The 21219-nt window shown below is 39.1% G+C and overlaps 2 protein-coding genes across 2 annotated transcripts in view; one reads left to right on the top strand and one right to left on the bottom strand.

Annotated features, from left to right (window-relative positions):
* sltm (SAFB-like, transcription modulator) overlaps window positions 1-1184 on the top strand; it is a 12364-nt gene extending 11180 nt beyond the window's left edge. The window contains exon 20 of the mRNA XM_065267925.2: window positions 438-1184. Within this exon, the coding sequence (XP_065123997.1) occupies window positions 438-534 (97 nt within the window). The 3' untranslated portion in view covers window positions 535-1184. The remainder of the gene's footprint in view (window positions 1-437) is intronic.
* mindy2 (MINDY lysine 48 deubiquitinase 2) lies at window positions 958-21219 on the bottom strand. Its single transcript, XM_065267926.2, has 9 exons — window positions 20277-21219; window positions 19524-19581; window positions 15812-15876; window positions 13011-13169; window positions 10673-10775; window positions 9628-9770; window positions 8083-8256; window positions 6104-6295; window positions 958-5829 (listed from the first exon to the last, which is right to left on the bottom strand). Exons 1-9 carry the CDS (start codon window positions 21117-21119, stop codon window positions 5671-5673), a joined length of 1896 nt encoding a protein of 631 aa, XP_065123998.1. The 5' UTR covers window positions 21120-21219; the 3' UTR covers window positions 958-5670.

Here is a 21219-nt window from a genome sequence, read left to right as displayed (position 1 = left end):
GTTGATCTTTTTCAAATTTTCTAGGTTGATAGCATCACTAGGGACCCAATCATAGCACTTAAACATGGAAAAAGTCAGATTTTCATGTCATGGCCCCTTTAAGAAACTGTGACGCTTTTAATATCTGTCTTGAGCCACCAGTTTTCTGTTACACTCTGTTGCGCTTTGTGTATCTGTATTTAAACCCTAATGAGATAATAATGAGATATGGCTTATCCTTGTCCCAGACTAAAATGCATGTTTGCCATAATTTAAAAAACGCCTTGTGTTGATATATCAGTGCCATTGTTTTGTCTCATCATGCACACCAAGGTTTATTTGTAAAAACTACTTGAATGTCCTAATATAACTAAGAACTTGTTGACAATTATTACAATGATTCTGCATCATTCATTCATTCATTCGTTACTGATTAATGCTCGTCTGTCTTCCCGCAGCCATTCCTCCACTGGAATCAACAGAATTGTACAGATCACTAATGTTCCCATGGCTGGTGGCAGTGGAGGCTTTAAGCCCTTTAAAGGGAGATTCTAGCATCTAACTATTTCCAGCAATTTTTTTAATTTTATTTTGAACTTTGTTTTTAACTGGTCTTGAGATGATTATTATTATAAAGAATCAGTTTGGTTGATGATTTGTTTTTCTTTGTAAAGAGTTTTGCTAGCCTACATGTAGGTTTTTGTTTCCTGAACTGTTCTTTGGTGACCTGTAAACAACCTTTGTGCACATACGTGTTATCCTAAAATAGTTGTAGGTGCAACCTGCGCAGATGTTTCATTCACTCTCTTCTGCTTTTAGCACTGCGTGTGCCACTGGACACATCACTAATTCCACAAACATTTCAATATGTGATTGTTTTCGATGATATTGATATTAAATTATGTGGATTATGATTGTGTCCGTATAGTGTGCTTCTGTATATAAAGCTGTAAATGAGAAAAAACACAAACCCACAAATTCTACAACCAAATTTCCTTTATTCAGACGCATTGTCCCTCGTCTAAGGCATTTGTTACAGACACATGTTCATCTAGTCTTTGACACGGTTGGACTACATACATATTTTGGCCATTACTGAACCTTAAACATATGGTTGACTCTTATAATATCCTGCATTTTGTAAGATTTTTTGCTAAGTTAAAATGTTCTGTGTAAATGCACGTATAAAGAATATAAAATAGAAACTGGAGTGGGACTTCTTTATTCGATCACTAAGAATTGCTGTTTAACATGCATATCACAACTGTTTTCCACGATAGACTGATCTGTTAAACAGCAGTTTAAGACAAATGTACCATAAAAACCTTTCCAGACTACATCCACGTGTGACATTTTAGAATGGTAAAAGAACTCATTTGTGAGATTCAGTAATATAATTACCCTCCTCAGCCGTTAGTTTGTTGGTAATGCCCTGCCTTTGGGAGTTATCTAAATGTATCAGCCCCCAGATTCATCTGCTGCTGTAATTCTCTCGTCACCTAAAGATATGAAAAAATGAGAAATTGTATTTTCCTTCTGAAAGCAGGGCAAATAGTAGCATTGTCAATTTACAGTTTGTCTGGTATAAGCGTTATTGCAGAATGTAGTAAATACTGGGTGTCATATAAATCGCCTCTTTATCTGTAACCAGAAGCAAACTCTGATTCTAATTTTGTACAAAAAGAGGTATTTTTCCCCATTGAGTGCATTCAGTGTAACAGTGCAAAACAACTCAAAACATTTAGGATACTTTATAAATGTGATGTTTTAGTGGTTAAGGTTCATTTATTCCACTACATGTATATTCTCATCACCTTCCACACAAGATTCTCTCTTGATTTTAGAAGCAAAGGGTTTAAGGCTGCATAGTAAATAATCCCAACTAATCGCTTGTAGAATAAAAGTTTTGTTTACATTGTGTGTGTGTGTACAGTGAGGAACATAAGTATTTTAACTCCCTGCTATTTAGCAAGTTCTCCCACTTAGAAATCATGGAGGGGTCTGAAATTGTCATCGTAGGTGCATGTCCACTGTGAGAGACATAATCTAACAAAAATCCAGAAATCACAATGTATGTTTTACTATTTATTTGTATGATACAGCTGCAAATAAGTATTGAACACCTGTCTATCAGCTAGAATTCTGACCCTCAAAGACCTGTTAGTCTGCCTTTAAGTCTGCATAAATTGTACACCTCCACAAGGCTGGAAAGGGCTATGGGGAAATTGGCAAGCAGCTTGGTGAAAAAAGGTCCACTGTTGGAGCAATCATTAGAAAATGGAAGAAGCTAAACATGACTGTCAATCTCCCTCGGACTGGGGCTTCACGCAAGGTCTCAATGAGCCTAAGAAAGGTGAGAAATCAGCCCAGAACTACACGGGAGGAGCTGGTCAATGACCTGAAAAGAGCTGGGACCACTGTTTCCAAGGTTACTGTTGGTAATACACTAAGACGTCATGGTTTGAAATCATGCATGGCACGGAAGGTTACCCTGCTTAAACCAAGCACATGTCCAGGCCCATCTAAAATTTGCCAGAAAGTCATGTGGTCAGATGAGACCAAAATAGAACTTTTTTGTCATAATTCCACTAAACATGTTTGGAGGAAGAAGAATGATGAGTACCATCCCAAGAACAACATCCCTACTGTGAAGTAGGGGGTGGTAGCATCATGCTTTGAGGGTGTTTTTCTGCACATGGGACAGGGCGATAATAAGGAGTGAATGACCGGGGCCATGTATTGCAAGATTTTGGTGAACAACCTCCTTCCCTCAGTTAGAGCATTAAAGATGGGTTGATGCTGCGTCTTCCAACACGACAATGACCCAAAGCCAGGATAACCAAGGAGTGGCTCTGTAAGAAACATATCAAGGTTCTGCCGTGGCCTAGCCAGTCTCCAGACCTAAACCCAATCAAACTCCGTGTTTCTCAGTGACAGGCCAAAAACCTGACTGATCTAGAGAAGATCTGTGTGGAGGAGTGGGTGCAAACCTGGTGAAAAACTACAGGAAATATTTGACCTCTGTAATTGCAAACAAAGGCTACTGTACCAAATATTAACATTGATTTTCTCAGGTGTTCAAATATTTTTTTGCAGCTGTATCATATAAATAGTTCAATCATACATTGTGATTTCTGGATTTTTTTAGATTACGTCTCTCACAGTGGACATGCACCTACAATGACAATTTCAGACCCCTCCATGATTTCTAAGTGGGAGAACTTGCAACATAGCAGGGTGTTCAAATACTTATTTTCCTCACTGTGCATATATATAAGAAATAGTTAACATTTTAAGTTTATAATTTATATTATATACAAATATGAATACTTACTATATAAATGTTTCTTCTCAAAATAAAATAAATAAATTTTGCAAACGATTAGTTGTGATTAATTGTTATGAAGCCCTAAAAGGGTTTAAGCTGAAGCACATTAAAACAGAAGAAAGTTATTGGCGATCAATGCAAATGACACAAGCTAATGCACAGTAAACACATAAAACTATGCGTGCTGGAAAAGTTTGCATTCGTAATGTCTTTAGCCGCTCCTATTCCAGACATGCCAATGCCACTGATCAGAAGCACCTTGGAATGTCCATCTTCAAGCTGAGCTGCAGGTAAAACAGTTAAACAAGTGACTCTTTACTCCACTCCCTCTTTCACCAATTCAATAGATCATAATTTAATCAAAACTAAACTGTTTACATTAAGAAAAAAAAACCTTTGATTCGGAACAGTTATACATATTGTATAATTTCAGTCAACCATCTCCTAGTACAAACATTTTGACGCATCACTCTCCCAACTGTAGTGACAAGCTTGTGCTTCCTACCATATGACACCATTAGCAGAGGTGACAGCTTACGTTTATGAACGCGTCTGTGGTGGTTGTAGTGTACGATAAGTGCGAATGCTATTTTGACAATAACATGACAAATAAAGAACTCTGTATCTTCCTCAACGCTGGCAATGCCAGCTAATTCACCTTAAAAAAGCAGCATTTCAGTACTACAGCAACCAGTGAGTCCTTGAATAACTTCAAAAACAGCCATATGTTTTTAAAAAGCCTGATTTCCAGGGTTTCAATGATGAATGAAACGGTAATTTTAAAATCGAACCCTGTATATTACATTGGTCTTAATCTATATCCATTACCAAGGCAGCTGATACATGTCAAACTGTTTGCAAGACACTCGTGGATATGTTCCTTCCATGAAGGCCGTGTGAGGTTTTCCGTCAATGGTAAAGTCTACAGATTGTCTTATTCTTGTTTTCGTTTTAATCGTCTGTAAAAACACTGGAAATATTGTAAGGCTTTTTATATACAGAGAGAGTAATGGCCACTGAGGGACCGAACGTCAAAGGAATAGCGCTAGCATGTACTAGTGCTCCCATACCGTCTATTCAAGACCTACACCGTCACGTTTCTCGGCTCTTTAACATGCAGGAGTTGTAGCCCAACATTAGAGTTTCTCTGAGTCTGAGGCTCAGCATAATATGCTCAGTTCAAGGCATATAGGTGGAATGTTTCAATAGAAAAGACCTTGTCTCTCGAGCGGCCGCGTTATAAAACAAGGCCTTAAGTTATCCTTTCCTCGTTCTACTTTAAATCCATAAAGAGTATATGAATATGTACAATGTACGTAAAAATGACAGCTTGGGGTAACAGACCAATCATGCTGCTAAATAATCAGCCAATGTTTCTGATTATCAGTATTGACCAATAGCGCCTTCCACTTGTTGTCAGGTTCCAAAATCTACTGACGTGTTATGAATAACAGCAATCGTCCAACGTGCTCAGCTCCTCCATTTCAAAACACAATGGTTGACCACTAGCTGAAGTACAGTGACAGACAAAAAAAAAAAAAATCACTTAATAGCTTAAGTAAAACAATACATTTTTGGGGCAGTAACTTTAGTATCATAGTAACTTCTGTATCATATCAGCTACAAGGCAAGTATAAAGTGGACTTTTGGCTGTGAAGTAAATTATTGGCCATGTATTTATACAATATATTAAGTAGTGTAAATTATTTGCTAATATTCACATCAACGGCACAAACTTTCTAGTTTGCACAATGTCTAAGAAATTTGGCATCATAATATTGCCAGGTAAAGAACTACATCACCATGTCCTGAGACATAATGCGTCACGCAACCGGTTAGCTACCTTTTCATTTCAATGAAGTTTCTTTAAAAGTTCCCAGACAAATGAAACAGACCAATACACCTAATCTACATATGCAAATTGGTATAAAATAGCTTATAAACAACAGCAATAACGGATATTCACAAATAAAGAAATGCTTTGTATAATGAAAAAAGTGGTGCCGTTTTCTCGCTTTGCGGGTTGGGGACTTTTTTGCCTAGTGCTATGTATACATTACCTTATCCCCCCTCCCTAGTGAGCCCACACAAATATATAGTGCACTGCAGTGGTTTTCTGCTGAGAACATTTGGCCAGCTCTACAAAACGTGTAGTGATAGTCTTTGTAGTGACACCCCCGTCTGCTCTCGTGTGTATTCAGATCACTGAGGGTTAAAGTCAGGCACAAGTGGCTTGAGAATGGCAAGTCCGTTAGGCTTTCTTTCGATTACTCGTTCTCTCTTCACCTCGCGCTGGGAGATGAATCGCAGAGCCACTGTAATTTAACTGCTGCCCGTGTTGCACTCCATGCAGTCCGCTGCCGTTACAACAAGATGCATTTGTCTTTGTCCTTTGCTTCCTTTTTGGATTTGCGTTCTCCTGTTGAAGGCTGTTTTCCTGGGCTTGGGGAAGCTGCGGCACCCCCTGCTGATGCTCCGGCTGCTGCGGGTCTGTCCACCTGGTCCTCACCTGGCTGCTGTCCCTGCAGATAGATGATTAAAATCATAAATATGTGATTAGTCTGTATTCATCATGGATGTTTTGTGGTCTTTTAATGGGACATATCTGACTTTTTCCATGTTAAAGTGCTATAATTGGGTCAACGACAATGACATGTTTGTCTTGTGGCAGCTACCGTAGCTTCTCATTGAGTTTTAAAATCGAGGTTGGTTGCATTTCACAATCTCATTTTGTTACAAAACCATACTGTACCTTTAAAACACACTTTTTCAACATAACATCGCTCATGAGCTCACCTGTGCCTGCGCAGCTGCTGCAGCCGCTGCCTGTGCCTGCTCCTGTTCCTGATAGTACTGCGACGCTCTGCGGTCCTCCTCCTCCTGCAACTTCTTGGCCAGCTCCAGATCACTGATACCTTCTGGGATCTGTTCCCATCCCAGATCTGAGCACTGTTGCTCCTGCTGTAGAGACAGCGCCATCAGGTAGTCCTACACACATGACAGACACGGATCCATGCATAAATCAGACCGATGCGCAAGGCAATCATCTGGATACAAGAAAGGATTTGGCATTGGCACAAATAAATCTGACATTAAAACTTTTTTTTTATCAAAAGAGTTACTTAAACCTCATTCACACAGCACTTTGGTCCCAGAAAATACCCCTAAAATATCAGGGATCTCGTCACTCTCCACGCTGAAGCCGAGATCATTCAGCAACATAAAAGAATAGCGTGTCAGTGGTGTCACATGCTCATATGAGCTTATAATAAGCAAAAATGCATGCGAGTTGTTTCTGGAGAAAGAAATAAAGGATAATAAGCAAACTTCAGACACTGGAGAGAAAAAATACCAACAAAGTGCAGGACTTTAAACATGTCACGTGTCTCTGTGTGAACTGTAGACTGTAAAAAAAGATGGAAGACGCCCGTTCGCTCTCTTCAATTGGTGAAAAGTGAACCCGCCAGTGTCCCGATACGGCGCTGACATCTTGGGTCTTGAGTCCGCGCAGAAGCGAATTCGGGACCAGTCCTGCGCAGTAGTGAGCAGGAAGTAAAGCTGCGAAATCAAGGCCCCGCCCCCAGAATGCGCACATCACGTCTGTCAATCATGACGTGACACCACCGTTTTTATAGCATTAAATAACTAACTAAAAACAAACTTATTTTAAAAACAAACACTTGAATTTTCATCAGCGTGATAAAAACTACAGTAAATGACAGAAACCAGCTTTCGGAAAGAAGATAATTGAAGTGTAATTGTTTAGTTGGTCTCAAGTCCTATTGAATAACATGGTGGAGGCGGGGTTTATGACCTATACTAGGACCAGTCACTGGGGTGCGATCGAGAAGTTTTGGCTTCACTTTTAAGGGCTTGTGCGGCATGCTTGGTGTGAACGCATACACAGATTCCAGAAAATCATTGGCAGTGTGAATTAACCAAAAATCAAACAATCTCAGGTGCATTTTCCGTGTATGTTCCGTAATGTCTACCTGAAAAGGGCTTTAGCTAAATATCCACTTTTTTAAAACTAATGACAAAGAGATACAATGTAAGAAAGAATCTGCCATTTAATTAGGCACATTGGTCCTGTCATCAGACATTAAAGCATGTTAACATTAAAGACACAGAGGGGAGGGTCATGGATAAGGTTAGTAGGACGGAGGAAGGGTTGAACAGCTTTCAACATCAATAATTGAGAATTTCTTACTGCAAGCAATAGAGCAGTGTGGTACAAAGCTTTAAAATTCATCTCAACACTTAAACACAAACTGATTAAGTTTTCACTGCATGTGTCCAAATTGAACAGAACATTGCATTGACTTTGTAGCTTTGCTTTGCCTGTGGGTTACTGTGGCTTTCTCATCTCCTTTGGTACACAAAGAAAGCACATATTGATGCAAGAAACTGTGCCAGAATCATTACTTAATATAAGAAAAGATTACAAAATAAGATGTTAAGGATGCCTGTTAGTCAGGGATATGTAGAGAGTTTAAATGGCTTTTTAATTTGACATCATTTACATTAGGTTCGACTTCAGTTCTTATAAGTGACCTTATATGTGGTTTTAAGTAGCATGGGTATATTTGTAGCAAAAGCCAAAAATACACCGTATGGGTCGAAATTATAGATTTTTCTTTAAATCATTTGGATAAAGTATATTTGTAGATTTTCTGTGTGTGTGAGTGGATGCAGTGGCTAAGCCTTTATTTGCACAACTTTTGAAAATCAACATACCCTAGGTTAGACACAACTAAGTAAAGACCAGTCCTGACCTGATCGATCTGGTCTTGCTGACCACGGTACACAGTTTCCGGGTCAGAGGGCGGTCTCAGATGAAACTCTGAATCGCAGAAGTTGCTGTCTCCATCAACATTGTGTAGACTTTCCCAAACCACTTTCTCTTCAGTGAGAAAACCCTGATCTGTCACCAGCAGGTACAGCTGGGCCTGAGGAACACAGAGAAAAGATTACAAAAAGCACACACAGACACACACAGTCTGAGAGCTCTTCTCCATCAATCTCTCAACACTTATGTGGTATCATGTTCTCAAGTGTGTACATGAGGATCTTGAAACAGTTTAAATCAAGTGTGCCCTGCTGCTACAGGACACTGCCACTTCCTCTCAGATAACAGTAAGAGGCTCTATAGCCAGACTGATAAAACAACTGGTGGATGTGTAGTCACCATTAAAAACATTATCTTTGTCTAAACGCGGTGACTCCACACAGGGCAACATTTAAAGGTCTAACATTACATACTGTATTAAAAAATATCATTGTTAAGATAAAAAGGATCCTAAGCATAGATATTGAAAAACCTAGATGCTGCATTCTTAAGGCTGAAGTGTAGTCCATTTTTCACGTGTACACGAGGGTTGCAATTTTCATCATCTGAAGGATTTTCAAACCCTGCGTATATGCCCCTAAGGAAAGATGTAGTATGTAGCTTACAAGATGCGTTGCATTTTGTCGCAAAGAGCATACGTTGAACATGTGTGTATACGTACGAGTCAAATAAGCTTTACTTTGCAAGGCTGTGCGTTCAACCGTGCGTATATGTTCCCATACATGTATAAAACAAACAATACTCTGGGCTTTATGATTTGAATAGGCCAACAGCTACGCCATCTTATATCAAGAGGTGAATTTTTTTTATTTCAAACAGTAGCCGCGTTTCCATTACCCTTTAAATTGCGCAAATTGACATTGTGAATTGAAAATACGGCCAATGGAAACACGTCAATGTCCATTGGCTGTGTGTCACGCGCACGCAGATCCTCGTGTACACATAAAAAGTGGACCATACTTCGGCCTTAAGAATGCAGCATCTAGGTATTTCAATATCTATGCTTAGGATCTTTTTCATCTTACAGATTTTATTTTTTTATACAGTATATAATGTTAGACATTTAAATGGGCTAAGTGCAAAGGTCACATTAAGTATAGGTTACCATACATTGGTCATTAAGTCACTTTCACTTTTTTTACAAAGCACCAAAATAAACAAGCTAGTGAGACGGACTTCAGAAAAGCAATAACCTGCCACAGGATAGATTGCCGACATCACCTTTCAATTGACTTTTATGTGTTTAAGGACATACTTTGACCTTTCCATTACAGCAGACATGAAAGCATATTGTGGCAATTAACAACAGTTGCTATGTATCTAGATCTTCATATCTATGATCGTCTCAAAAGCGAGTTAGTAAGCTTCTGCTTTCGGTCACTGGAGGGCACCAACATGCAGCATCCCGGTATGGACAAATGTCTCAAATTCACATGATACGTCATCTCTGAGAAGTATAAATGTGACACACCTTAAATTTGGTCATGGTGCTGAAATGATTGTTCCTGAAGAAGACGCACAGTTCTCCCTCCTGTACTGTGGAGGTGAGCTCACAAAGGCCGTGATACGTCAGCTGAGTCGCTGTACTGTTCAGGAACTGCTCTGCCACAAAACCTGGAACAGAATAATAAGGATTTAGAGACGTTTCTGATTCACACACGATATACCCACATGAGGACCTGATGGGGAACAGTATTCTGATGGTTAAGTGGATACTTGGCAATAAATACATGGACATGAAATGTTGAGTTTAAGTTCTTTTACTAGCTTCTCTGTAGAGACCACAGATTTATACAAGACAAAACACATGCACAGTCAAGTCATTTACATAGGCTGCCCAGATGAATGTTCGGTTTTATTGGAAAACATTTATTGCTCAAAAATATTTGAACAATCGAGATTGAAAGAATCAAGATGGGGGCATCAAATGAAGCAAAACAGATTAAAAACAAATAATCACAAATGTCAAACCAAAAAAATATCATGGCGAATGACTTTAAACACACACACAAACAAAGACTGATACAGAGAGTGACAGAGAGACACACACATACTGTCAGCCAGAAATAGAAAAGGACACATATCACACAGAAACAAAACAAACACAGACAGACAAGGTGCATTCTGATACGCACACACAAAGGAAAAAAACACGGTTAAGGAGATAAATTTAGATTCAGACACACTTTGAGATGGTGATGTTTAAAAAAATAAAGAAGAATGGGAAGCAGTCAAGCTGTTTCTATCCTTTACTCTTGTCTAAACTGACTCACAAACTCGTCTGTGATAGCTGTTTATTTGCATGATGCAATACGAGGAGAAACAATTCAGAGCAGGGAGAAATGTGTGCGGCGGGAAAGTGCATCCAAGCTTGACAAAGTGAATTTACAGCAAAGTAAATTTTGCATTTAAGAGGAGCACAGCCGGTGGGGATCAGCTGCAGACAAGCACTTCGTTCGTGGAAGGCTGAAAGAATGTGTGAAGAAAAGATGACAGTAAAAACACTGAACACCCACCTTCCCCGGCCAGCTCACTGCTGTCTGACTGTTTACAGCTGATTATCTTCTCCACCAACTGGTTATAACTGCAGTGTCCCACTGCCTTCACTATATCTGCCATCTACAGAGAGATACATACAGAATGAGAGGCTGCTCTTATAGTCAACTTGTATGGGTTAGCATGCAGGGTTCAAACTATTTCTACTATGTCGAAGACTGCAAAAATTAAACATTTCTTTTCAAACTTTCTTATTAGCAAGAAAAAGAGCTTTCATTAAAGGTATAGCGGATGATTTTCTTTTTCCGGGTGGATCATCAAGACTATTGGTCATCCCAGTTGTCAATCATTCGTACGTGATCGTCCCTAGGTTCGCTTTCTGCAGATGCGCACTTTCAGGTGTATATGTGTGGTGACCTACTGCTTCAGCCATTCATTGAAGCTCGCATTCTCACCGTATTTTTTCAAAATGTCTGAGGGTCGCAAGAGAAAAAGTATGACAAGAAGAGAAAGGCCTCTGAAGAAAGAAACAAGACCAGAGTGTTTTTGGGAGAGTATTTCACATGCTGGCGTGCGCTCAAGCCAAGGCACAGGTTGGGCTTTCCACGCGAAGTTTCTACTCGACATAGTTTGGCATGCTATTTGGAGAAATCCATTTAAAATCACTGTAAGCAAAAGTTGATGTAAGCTATTATTAGCGATGCTAGCCCTGGCACAAGTCACAAACAGACGTTTTTATTTTTAATTCGGGAAAATCTTCTGCTATACCTTTAAAACCAATAAAGTGCCAAAATGTTTCATGTCAGATTTTGTCTCAGTATGTGGTCATGAAAGACAGTAGATCAAGGCCTACTTCTATATCACTGACTCTTGAGCCCCGCCCACCAAGGGATGCAAACACAGGATTACTTGAGTATCAAAACTATAGATATCCCTCCAAGGATTGCAAGACATTGTGCAGTGTGAAAAAACATGCAGAGAGACTCAAAATCAAATAAAAGATGATGCAGTGCCAGCTGTACTGGACTAGAGAGTAATGTTGCAATGTACAAGTGAAACAATGTCTACCATATTGTTTTGTCTGTTACAGATTGTTTAATATGTACTGAATATTAATGACTGAATTGTTAAAGTACATAATTGAGTTTTTGAAAAAAGAGAATTCAGAATCAATTGTGATTTTTTGACATTATCAGAGAACATAATTAAATGAAGAGTTTGGTTCCAAAATGCAATAAACGCCGTGAAAAAAAAGAGAGTTACCGCCAAAATCAGTATTGTATCAGGTCAGTATTAAAAAGTAAATTCTTAATTTTACGCAAAATCCAATATCCGCTGTGTTAGTCTGTCATCTTTTCTCCCTTTTCCCCAAAACGCGATAAACGGCACTTCTCCTTTTCTGCAGAATGCAATAAATCCGCTCAACAAATCACAGCGCACCATTCCACACACTGTAAACAACAATGACGGCACGTTGAATCAAAATGGAATCCTACTTCTCATCTACTTTGTACTTTGTGATCAACAAACAAACAAAAACAAAATAGTAATTTTTATGGCATTGATAAACCTGTGGTGGTTTTCTGTGACGAGAAAGAAACGTAAGCCATCAAAATTGAATAATTAAATGAGAGGAACTCTGGAGACAGAAAAATGTTGGCTGTTGCTTGTTCTCCCGACTGCATCAAGCTTCTGTCATGCTAACACAATGACCCCAGGGAATCTTATGAAAAACTTTCCATTATTTTACTCAAAGCCAACGAACATCGAGCAGGACCAAAATATTTTATAGCTGATCGCTTTAAAAAAGGTTCAGTGACGACGTCCCAAGTACAACAGCAGCAATGACAGTGTTCTTAATATGACAAAGTAAGTGTTTTGATTAATGCCATTAATGATTATTTTTATCAGTTTATACGACTAGTAAATAACTAAATGAATAAAACATGGCAAAGATAAATGCACATTAATTGATTGAAAAGAATTATAGCATTTTGAAAAAAAACCTTCATGGATTTATTGCATTTTGTGAAAATAAAGTTTTTATAATAAATCTTTGAAAATCAAATTATGGATTTTTTATGTTTTTATAACCTAAAGGTGCTATGTGAAAATGTTTATTTTTCATCTTGTCACTTTCTTGGTATAGAAAACACGTTTTTACCCAAATTAGTCCAAATGGATTTATTGCGTTTTGGAACCAAACTCTTCAAATACTATAGTGCATGTGAAAGAGTAATTGGATATCTAAACGTCTAAAATAAATAAAAAAACAAAAACATGACATCATGTGGTGACTATGACTCAATGACTTGGATGATTTTCTGGTGCCAGAAGGAAGTAAATCAGGACGCTGACCTGAGGATCAACCAGCCATCCGTGATAAAGCGGAATATCCAGCAGGTCGAAGACGATGCACTCAGGCGTGTACTCGAATACTCGCACACCTGTGAACTTAACGTTCACATCCAGACCTGTCTGCAGTTTATGCAGCACTGCCATGGCATCACTCATGTTCTACAGAAAGAGAAAAAAAAGAGGAGAAATTATAGAAATGCAAAACCATTTTTAACACAAAACATTCACACTCCCACACAAATGATCTATTTAAGGGAGAATTAATCACACAAGCTAATCTATGCAACATCTATAAGAAAATTACTCCCCTTATCATTAACCACACCTTTTATATAAAAATCATAAGGGCTCTTTGCTTGACTTTACCCACTCATGCCACTGAAAACAGAGCTGCAGCTACAGTAGGAGTATACTATACTACCCTGCCTTTTATCTGTCCAAGTATAATCAGCTACCTAACTGAAGTCAATCACATTCTTGTGAGAGCCTTTTTTTAACGCTTGAAACCAGTGACATATAACATTGGCATATATATATCAAGGCTTTTCAACTCTTAACCTCAGCTTTCAGAACTCAAAATGAGACTGTGTCATAGCCTTTGATTTATCAGACCTTGGTTAACATTTGAACAACACGAGTCATCTTGCAGATCGATACTGAAGTATGAGGTTTCCAAAACATCCCAACACCAGACACTTTCACGGAATTGCTGAATCATGGTGGTAAATTGGGCTCCCTGCTCTTCAGGATGAATAAGCATGGCACAGAATGACCCGATGGATTGTGGGTGTATGAGAGAATCAAGAAATGGCACCAGGGTCAGATGCGAGCTAGAGCCTTGATAGATCAGCCAAGACCCATCCACCCACAACTCCCATTCAGTCATGTTAAGGTTGGCACTGGTACTAACCCAACCTACGCCAGCCTGTGTGCGGTCCAGTTCTGTCCATGTGTCTCTTCCTGAATGTTGAGCCCCTCAAGTTCTCTGACCCACTTTCTCCAGCTCTTTATTTTCATTTATTCCTCTCTCTCTCTCATATTATATAACACTTCTACACATATCAAACAATGCAAACACAAGCCTTCTAAAATGAGTTAAACCTAGGATAGTGGTGTTGTTCACTATTACACATGATAAACTTATAGACAGCAGACAAGGCCTACACATGAGAAGATCTTCCGGACCACTGTGTATGCATGACTCGCTCTCATGATTGCCATCTCTCTCTTTTGCCGACAAAAAGCATTTCTTTTTTTACTGACCATCATCATCATCACTCACACAACAAGAGAGAGAGAGAGCGACTAGCGATGGCTAAAACAGTCAGCTAAACTACTGTGTCGAGAAAAAATGAAGCCTGTCCAAACCTAAACCAGTCTGAGCAATAAATGAAACTCTATAAACTCAATGAACTCTCAATGAAACTCTTTACAAGACAGGACTCTTTACTTACTAAAAAATAATAACCTCTCTGCATAAGAACAGCGCTTTCATAACTATGTCATAGAAAGACGCCAACAAGAGGTTTGGACCAAATATCAAATTAAAGCAAATCTAATATGGTTGCAGAGAAAGAGCAAGAACCGAGCATGGATCCAGTCAGCCTCAGCCTATTCACAAACCAATAAACACACAAACACAGACAGAGATCAGAAACACTCCTATTTTAATCCCTTCACATCCTAAAATTCGCATATAAAAATAGACAACTTAAAACTGCTTCATTTTTATTTTATTAAATTAAGTCTCCGCTTTAGAGAGCCTGGACAGGTAGCAATATGACTAAATTACCTATATACTGAACTTCGTATATTACATATCCAACAAATCCTTAAACCTGATGTGCAGGTCTTACTTCACTTTTAATTACAAAGCAAATAAACTTTAGGACTGATTGTTTATTATGGCAAGCACCTGACAATAACTCTCATCTGTTCTCATTATACATTACATTAATAAACCATCATGTTTGTTTTCAAGTGTGACACCACAATGACCTCTTTGCATTACAATGACGTTAAAAAGATGAAAAACAAGTTGTTTAGCCAGAAAAAGGCTGTTACAATGCAAGTCTTAATGGTTTATTTTCTTACTGCAAAATATAGCTGAATTATTTACTACTTTTGATTTAAAACGAGCCTAAGCAGAAGGCCTCCTTTGTTTTTTCAAACATCAGAGAGACCCTTTCTGTCAACTAGTCATTGCCATTTATCCCTTCAAACCAGCCGTAATGTGAGGAGAAATGGGGCGCCTCTTTTGCCCCCATCCTCTTACAAGTGAAATTCTGCAAATCATACAGCTACATCACTGCAACACAATGATCATATTCACTCCTGCAGTTATATAAATAGTTGGATCTGGACTGGAATGCACCAGTTTGCACAATTCCTTTAATTCAATAGTGATTCAATGGATTTTAGATATTTCCTGTACCCTTTCGTCATGTGAGCAATCTACAGCCACACCTACCTACCCAAAGACACTATCTCACAGAGAACAACTGGCTGTTTAATGATAGAAAACAGAGTCATGTCTGCAACAAGAACTAAACAATACATTCAGAAAAGATGATCAAACAAGGAGTCATTCCATATGAAAAAAAACCATTCCTGTCTGTCTGTCTGGAAAAATTAGCATTGGGCAAAGTTTTGTTTTCTGCATCTCCAGCCACTATCAGAGCCAAAGGCCTAGGAGTGGCACCGATAGCCATCACATGAACACATAGGGAGCTATGTAAACAGAGTGGCTATGTTTGACAGTCTAGTGTGCTTGGAGTCATGTGCAAAACCTCGGTATCTACCTGTTCGTAGTTCAACCGCTGAGCCTCGGAGATCTCTTTTGGCTTGGCTTCAAGGATATAGTCTCCTGTTGTGAAGGAGTGAAAGAAAAGAGAGGGTGGGTTAGGGAAAGCATATCAGACAGCTCACTCAACAACACGTGAGACTCCTTCATCAGAACTGACAATGAATTTTAGTGGGCCCAAGACAAAACCTTGCAGTTTTTGTGTAAATACCAGCTAATCATAAGAGAGAAAAATAGTTAAACCAGTAAAGAAAATAAAGAGTAAAACCAGGCCGAGCTGCCTTAATAGAGGGGGACAGGGGTAGAATATTCTAACGCTTCAAAAACTTAAGTGGACAGCGCTAAACCCAAGTGCATTGGTGTATAAATCACATTTGGAGGTTGTCAGCAACTTTTATCATGATGTGTATCATACACAATCTGTTCTCTGATGAAAATGAACACGAGCATTCAAAGCGTGCCAAAACACGAGCTGTACACCGACTGCTCAAAACACTTTCAGGAAGCCATCACCTGATTTTAAATCTGTTAATGTTAATAGTATAAACAGCAGTCTGCCTCTGCTGTCCACTGTGACTGGATCACAAGAGATAAATGTTAATACCAGGTGCAAACAGGGCCAGGAGGAAATGTTTCAAGGAAGTGACCTTGGAACAAGTAGGTTTCAGAAATTACATTTCACAAAGCGCTTTGTTTGACAAAGCACAAAATCAACACTTCACAGTGGTGATTTTATTAGTGTAGTGTCCAAACTATGTCCTGCACCTCATTTTGGGGGGCTGAGGCAGAGACACAACTGAGTTTTGCTCTAATAGCAAGCACCCGTCATCCAGTTCAATAATATTCTGAACACATGTACAGCTCTAGGTAAAGGAGCATTGGTTAGCGTTACTGACCATTCAATCAAAACCAAAATTTAGTCTATTACGAAGCAGTCTATGGTTATTGATTCCCACACACATTTCAACCTTTATCTCCGAAGCTTTACACTGGCTTGTCATTTTACTAATAAATCATGCTGAATAATACAATGACAAAAGCCTTAGTTCAAATCAAATAAGAGTGTGAAAGAGATGCGTGAAGCAGAGTTGTTTTAAGCCCCTCCCTCTGACATCCACTCCCTCTCATCAGTGCCCAGTAAAGACAGGTTCATCTGGGCCTCTTTCACTTGTTTCTGCTCTGCAAATCTCCTCATCCAACTCCCGCCTCTTCAGTTCCTCTCCAGCTGATCTCTTCATATTCGCTTCATTCCTCTCTTCCTGTCTATCCCATACTGGGCCTCTCCTCTTCTAAGCACAGCACATTAAAAATGGGCTGATGCTTTTTCTCCATGCTCATTCTTCTTCTGATGTTGTTTCTTCTTCATTTTTATTCACTTTTTCTTATCAAACCTTAAAACGTGGCTTTTGCTCATCTCATGTTAATCTGGAGTACCTATAGAGTAGTATTACATCCTTCATATCTCCGAAGAGTCTTTTGTTTTATTGGAGTTATAAAAGACAGATCAGCTCTAGCGAATGTTTCCAGAAAAACATGACCCTCTTGGGACGTACTTGGGGAGAAGCGAGTCACGAGTAAGCAACACACACAAACTCACTATCTCGAAAACCTTATGATTCACTACACGTTTGTGTCGCTTACATTATAAGTACTTACGTGCCGATTTCCAACATAACATAAGGTGTAATTTTGACACATTGCCTATATTTAGCATAAGGATTACAACTATTATGGGCATTTCACACAATACGCGGCAACCGTGAGTGTTTAGTTCTTTTTCAATAAAAAACGTGCGGAAAGGGACAAACTGGGGTGGTTACAGGGGTAAAGCAGAGTTGGTCCACACGCCTTGCTTGTGCACCCAAAATCCTGTTCCTTTTGCAGACACAACTCTTCATGGCAGGCGCCATTGAAGATAAACATTTTTGCACTAAAGGCTGCACAAAATACTTCCACTACACAAGAAAAGCTGTAGCTGCGTAGCAATTTCGCTGCTTGCCGCGTCCCATGTGAAACGGCCATTAAACTGTGTTAATAAGTCAGAATGCATGAAATACCGTTTGGCTCATGGGCCACTGACTTTGCCTGAGAATGAAACATTAACAGTGTTGAAAGGTACAACAGAGAGGCAGAGCAAGATGGATGCTTTCTAATAGACTTAAACAGGCATACTTGTACCTAAGGGAGAAAAAAGCAATTTACAGATGCCTGTGTAGCTAACTATGGCATCTTATAAACCATAACTGAGGAGTCAAATACACACAGCTTGAGCTGAAAGCTAATGTGTCTGAATTTAACTCTATGATGGATGTAACTCATATATATATATATATATATATATATATATATATATATATATATATATGACAAACAAACAGCAGTAAATGCTGTCAGCTGATGCACTCTACATGTGACACTGTAAGTGTCTTTGGGGTGTCCATACTTTAGGATCACATGGGCTTCCTTACAAACAGCTCAGCAATAAGAGGAATACTTCTGTGAGGGGTCTCCAGACAGACAGCTGCAAATAGGATATGTATGGCCGCACACTTGAACACGATTTTCAAGATTTCAGAACTGTTGTAACCCTATAGCTTGTTCTGCATTAACTCTGCATCAGTACTCTCATTTTTTACTAATGTTCAACCAAATTCTTAAATGCAAAAGTTTGCCGATTTTAAAGTGAAACATGAACCCTGGAGACCACACCCATGTAAGGAATGGCACTTCACGACCACATCCTCTGCAATCACATTAATGCACACAGAAGTTCTTATAGCTTAAAAAGTCAATGTACTCTTTCTAAAAAGAAATAGTTCGTAATAGTGTTACTTGTTCTGTGTTTATATTCTGATGCTGTTTACAAAGTTTTTAAAAATAAACTATTCTATTGCATGTACGGTATGTTGACCTACAAAATTTCTGTCTATGTTCATCTTATATTTGGCATTATTGGAGTGTGTGAGGCAAAATCAAACTGCTTATGGTTATACCACTCAACACAAGCTGCCATAACATTCAGATCAAATGGGTGTCTCGTGTCATGTTGACTACCTTGTTATCACATATTTTAACAAGTAGAGTTCTAGTTAATTCTATTATATCAGTAAGAGATACGACAATAAGCACAAGTGGGGTTGTTGTTTTTTGAGTGTCTTGTGATTTACTTTATAAAAAAGCAAAATGATGCAGTCTGAGAAATGTGGCTCTTGGCAACACTGAAGTAACGTAACACGGATTCCCAGTTCAAGTCTTGAGTTATCCCCTAGGGATCTGGTGCTGTCTATCAGCATGTGACAACATATCACATTTTCTTTTCCACCAATGTTTATCCAAACGTTTAGGAAACTCATTACATCGACTCGACATACAGAAAATATAAAGATCAAGTATTTAGTAAAGGTTTAGACAGATTTTCATAAAAGTACATGCAAAAAAAAATATCTAACCAGGGTATATTGAAATTACACTACGAAATCCTATAATTATGATGACATGTTTAGCTTTTGCACGATTCTTACTATAATTTTATTCCCTACGGTGGCCACATTTAAATGTTATACTTGGGTACAAACTAGTAATTAGTGACATGAAGGCAAGAGTATTCAGACTAAACTTAATATCGTCGCTGAAGTTTTTCTCAATGTTTCTTTAATACTCTCTGCAATCCAGATTGATAATAATGGTAAAACTTTTAAAGAAACACTCACCTAGATATTCCATCAGCTGCTCGGCTGTTATTATTTCCATCATTGGTGGCAGCTTGACCTGTGCCAGAACCAAAGAGACATTGAACAATTTAAAGTCAGTGGCACATCACCAAATGAGATTTATGACACTTATTCTCCTACAACAAATTATATAGTGGTGTTTATCTTTTCATGGGCTGCTGCATCAGCATGAATTGACTGCTGTTTGCAAAGAGAGTAGCTGTCTTAAACACAGCCTCAATGTGGAGATCATCTTCAAACGATGCCAGTGGGTTTTAAAGCAGTGGGAAAAAAAACGTATTATACAACATTGTGCATCCGTGTGTTAAGATGAAAGACTTGAGTACTGAAATAGCATCTCATGTCCCTGCCAACCCACTGTCTTAGCCAATAATTAAATGTCATCTTTATAATGCAAATGAGCCCAGGGCTGAAAGCCAGAATTTGTTTGTGCGTATATGAAAAGACTGCTAAGGACAAAACATAAATATTGGGACGTTTCTACAAGTCCAAGTATAGATGGCAAAGATAATTTAAGACGATAAAAATTGACAGTAATCCTATTTAACTGATTAGTCTGTTGTTACATCCTTGCATGGTTAAACGTAAAATAATCAAATAATACTAATGTACTTTTATCAGCTGTTTTCAGTGTAAGATCGATGATAATAGCTATAACTTTAAGACTTATTTGACTGCTTTATGGGTGCTACCGTTACCTGTCAAATGGTTAGAGACTCTTATCTAATTTACCTTCCATGTCAATAGGAGAACATTCATAATAGCCAGCAGCGGGCACGGTCCATTCTCATTCTGCGTTACGATAGGCGTGTTCTCATCTTTCCACTTTATCCACTTGATGTGGTATAACGACTGACCGGTGCCTTTGTCTTTAGGACAAGGGATTTTTCCCTCGGCTCCATATTCGCCCTGGACAGCCAAAGACAGTCCCTTGTCCTCAAATCCTTCGCTGTTAAGGTCTGAACTCGGACAAGAGTTGAGATTAGAGAAGGACTCGAGTGAATCAAAGCTGCGCGACTGTCCCGCGATGCTGGGCTCACTCCCACTCGGAAGACCCTCGGAAACCGTGTGATCGTTTGAGCTTCCAGATTTGGTTTTGTCCGTACACAAATGGCCTGGTTCGGACAGCTTTGATGGTTCTTGCATACCTTCTTCCGAAGCATCTGTGTGCACGTTAGTGATGCTGGAGAAAGTGTCTGGCTGCTCCCCCGCTGGGTTGTTTACTAACTTTGAGGTGCCACCCTCTTTATACCCAGCAGCGGCCATTGACGGTTCATATGGCATCCCATTGCTCAGCTGATCCGCTGCATCGGTCGACAGCTTGTCTGATAAAGCGCTCGGCTGTATACTGTTGCTTTGAGACGTGTAAGAATCGACTGTCTCACCAGCATCTGATGTCTCTGTGCAGGGTGTAGCATTAGCACCGCTAGCAGTTGCACAAGTAGTCAAAGTCTCTTTCTTCTCGCAGACATCTTTCACACCACCGACTGCTTTGATATCTCCAGTTTCTGCTGGGATAGCGGTACACAATATACTTCCTCCTGCGTCTCGATGTGGATTTGCATTCTTCTCCATTTCGCTGAACGCATCGACGACAACCTTCAACTAGATGGCAAGCTCCAGTCTCAGCTCCGACGACGCCATGACATCTCCGCTTGTGACGTCATCCTTTTAT

Source organism: Paramisgurnus dabryanus, chromosome 2, assembly GCF_030506205.2.
Source record: "Paramisgurnus dabryanus chromosome 2, PD_genome_1.1, whole genome shotgun sequence".
Classification (NCBI taxonomy): Eukaryota; Metazoa; Chordata; class Actinopteri; order Cypriniformes; family Cobitidae; genus Paramisgurnus; species Paramisgurnus dabryanus.
The sequence above is the reverse complement of the archived record's forward strand: the minus strand, read 5'-3'. Positions and strand labels throughout refer to the sequence as shown.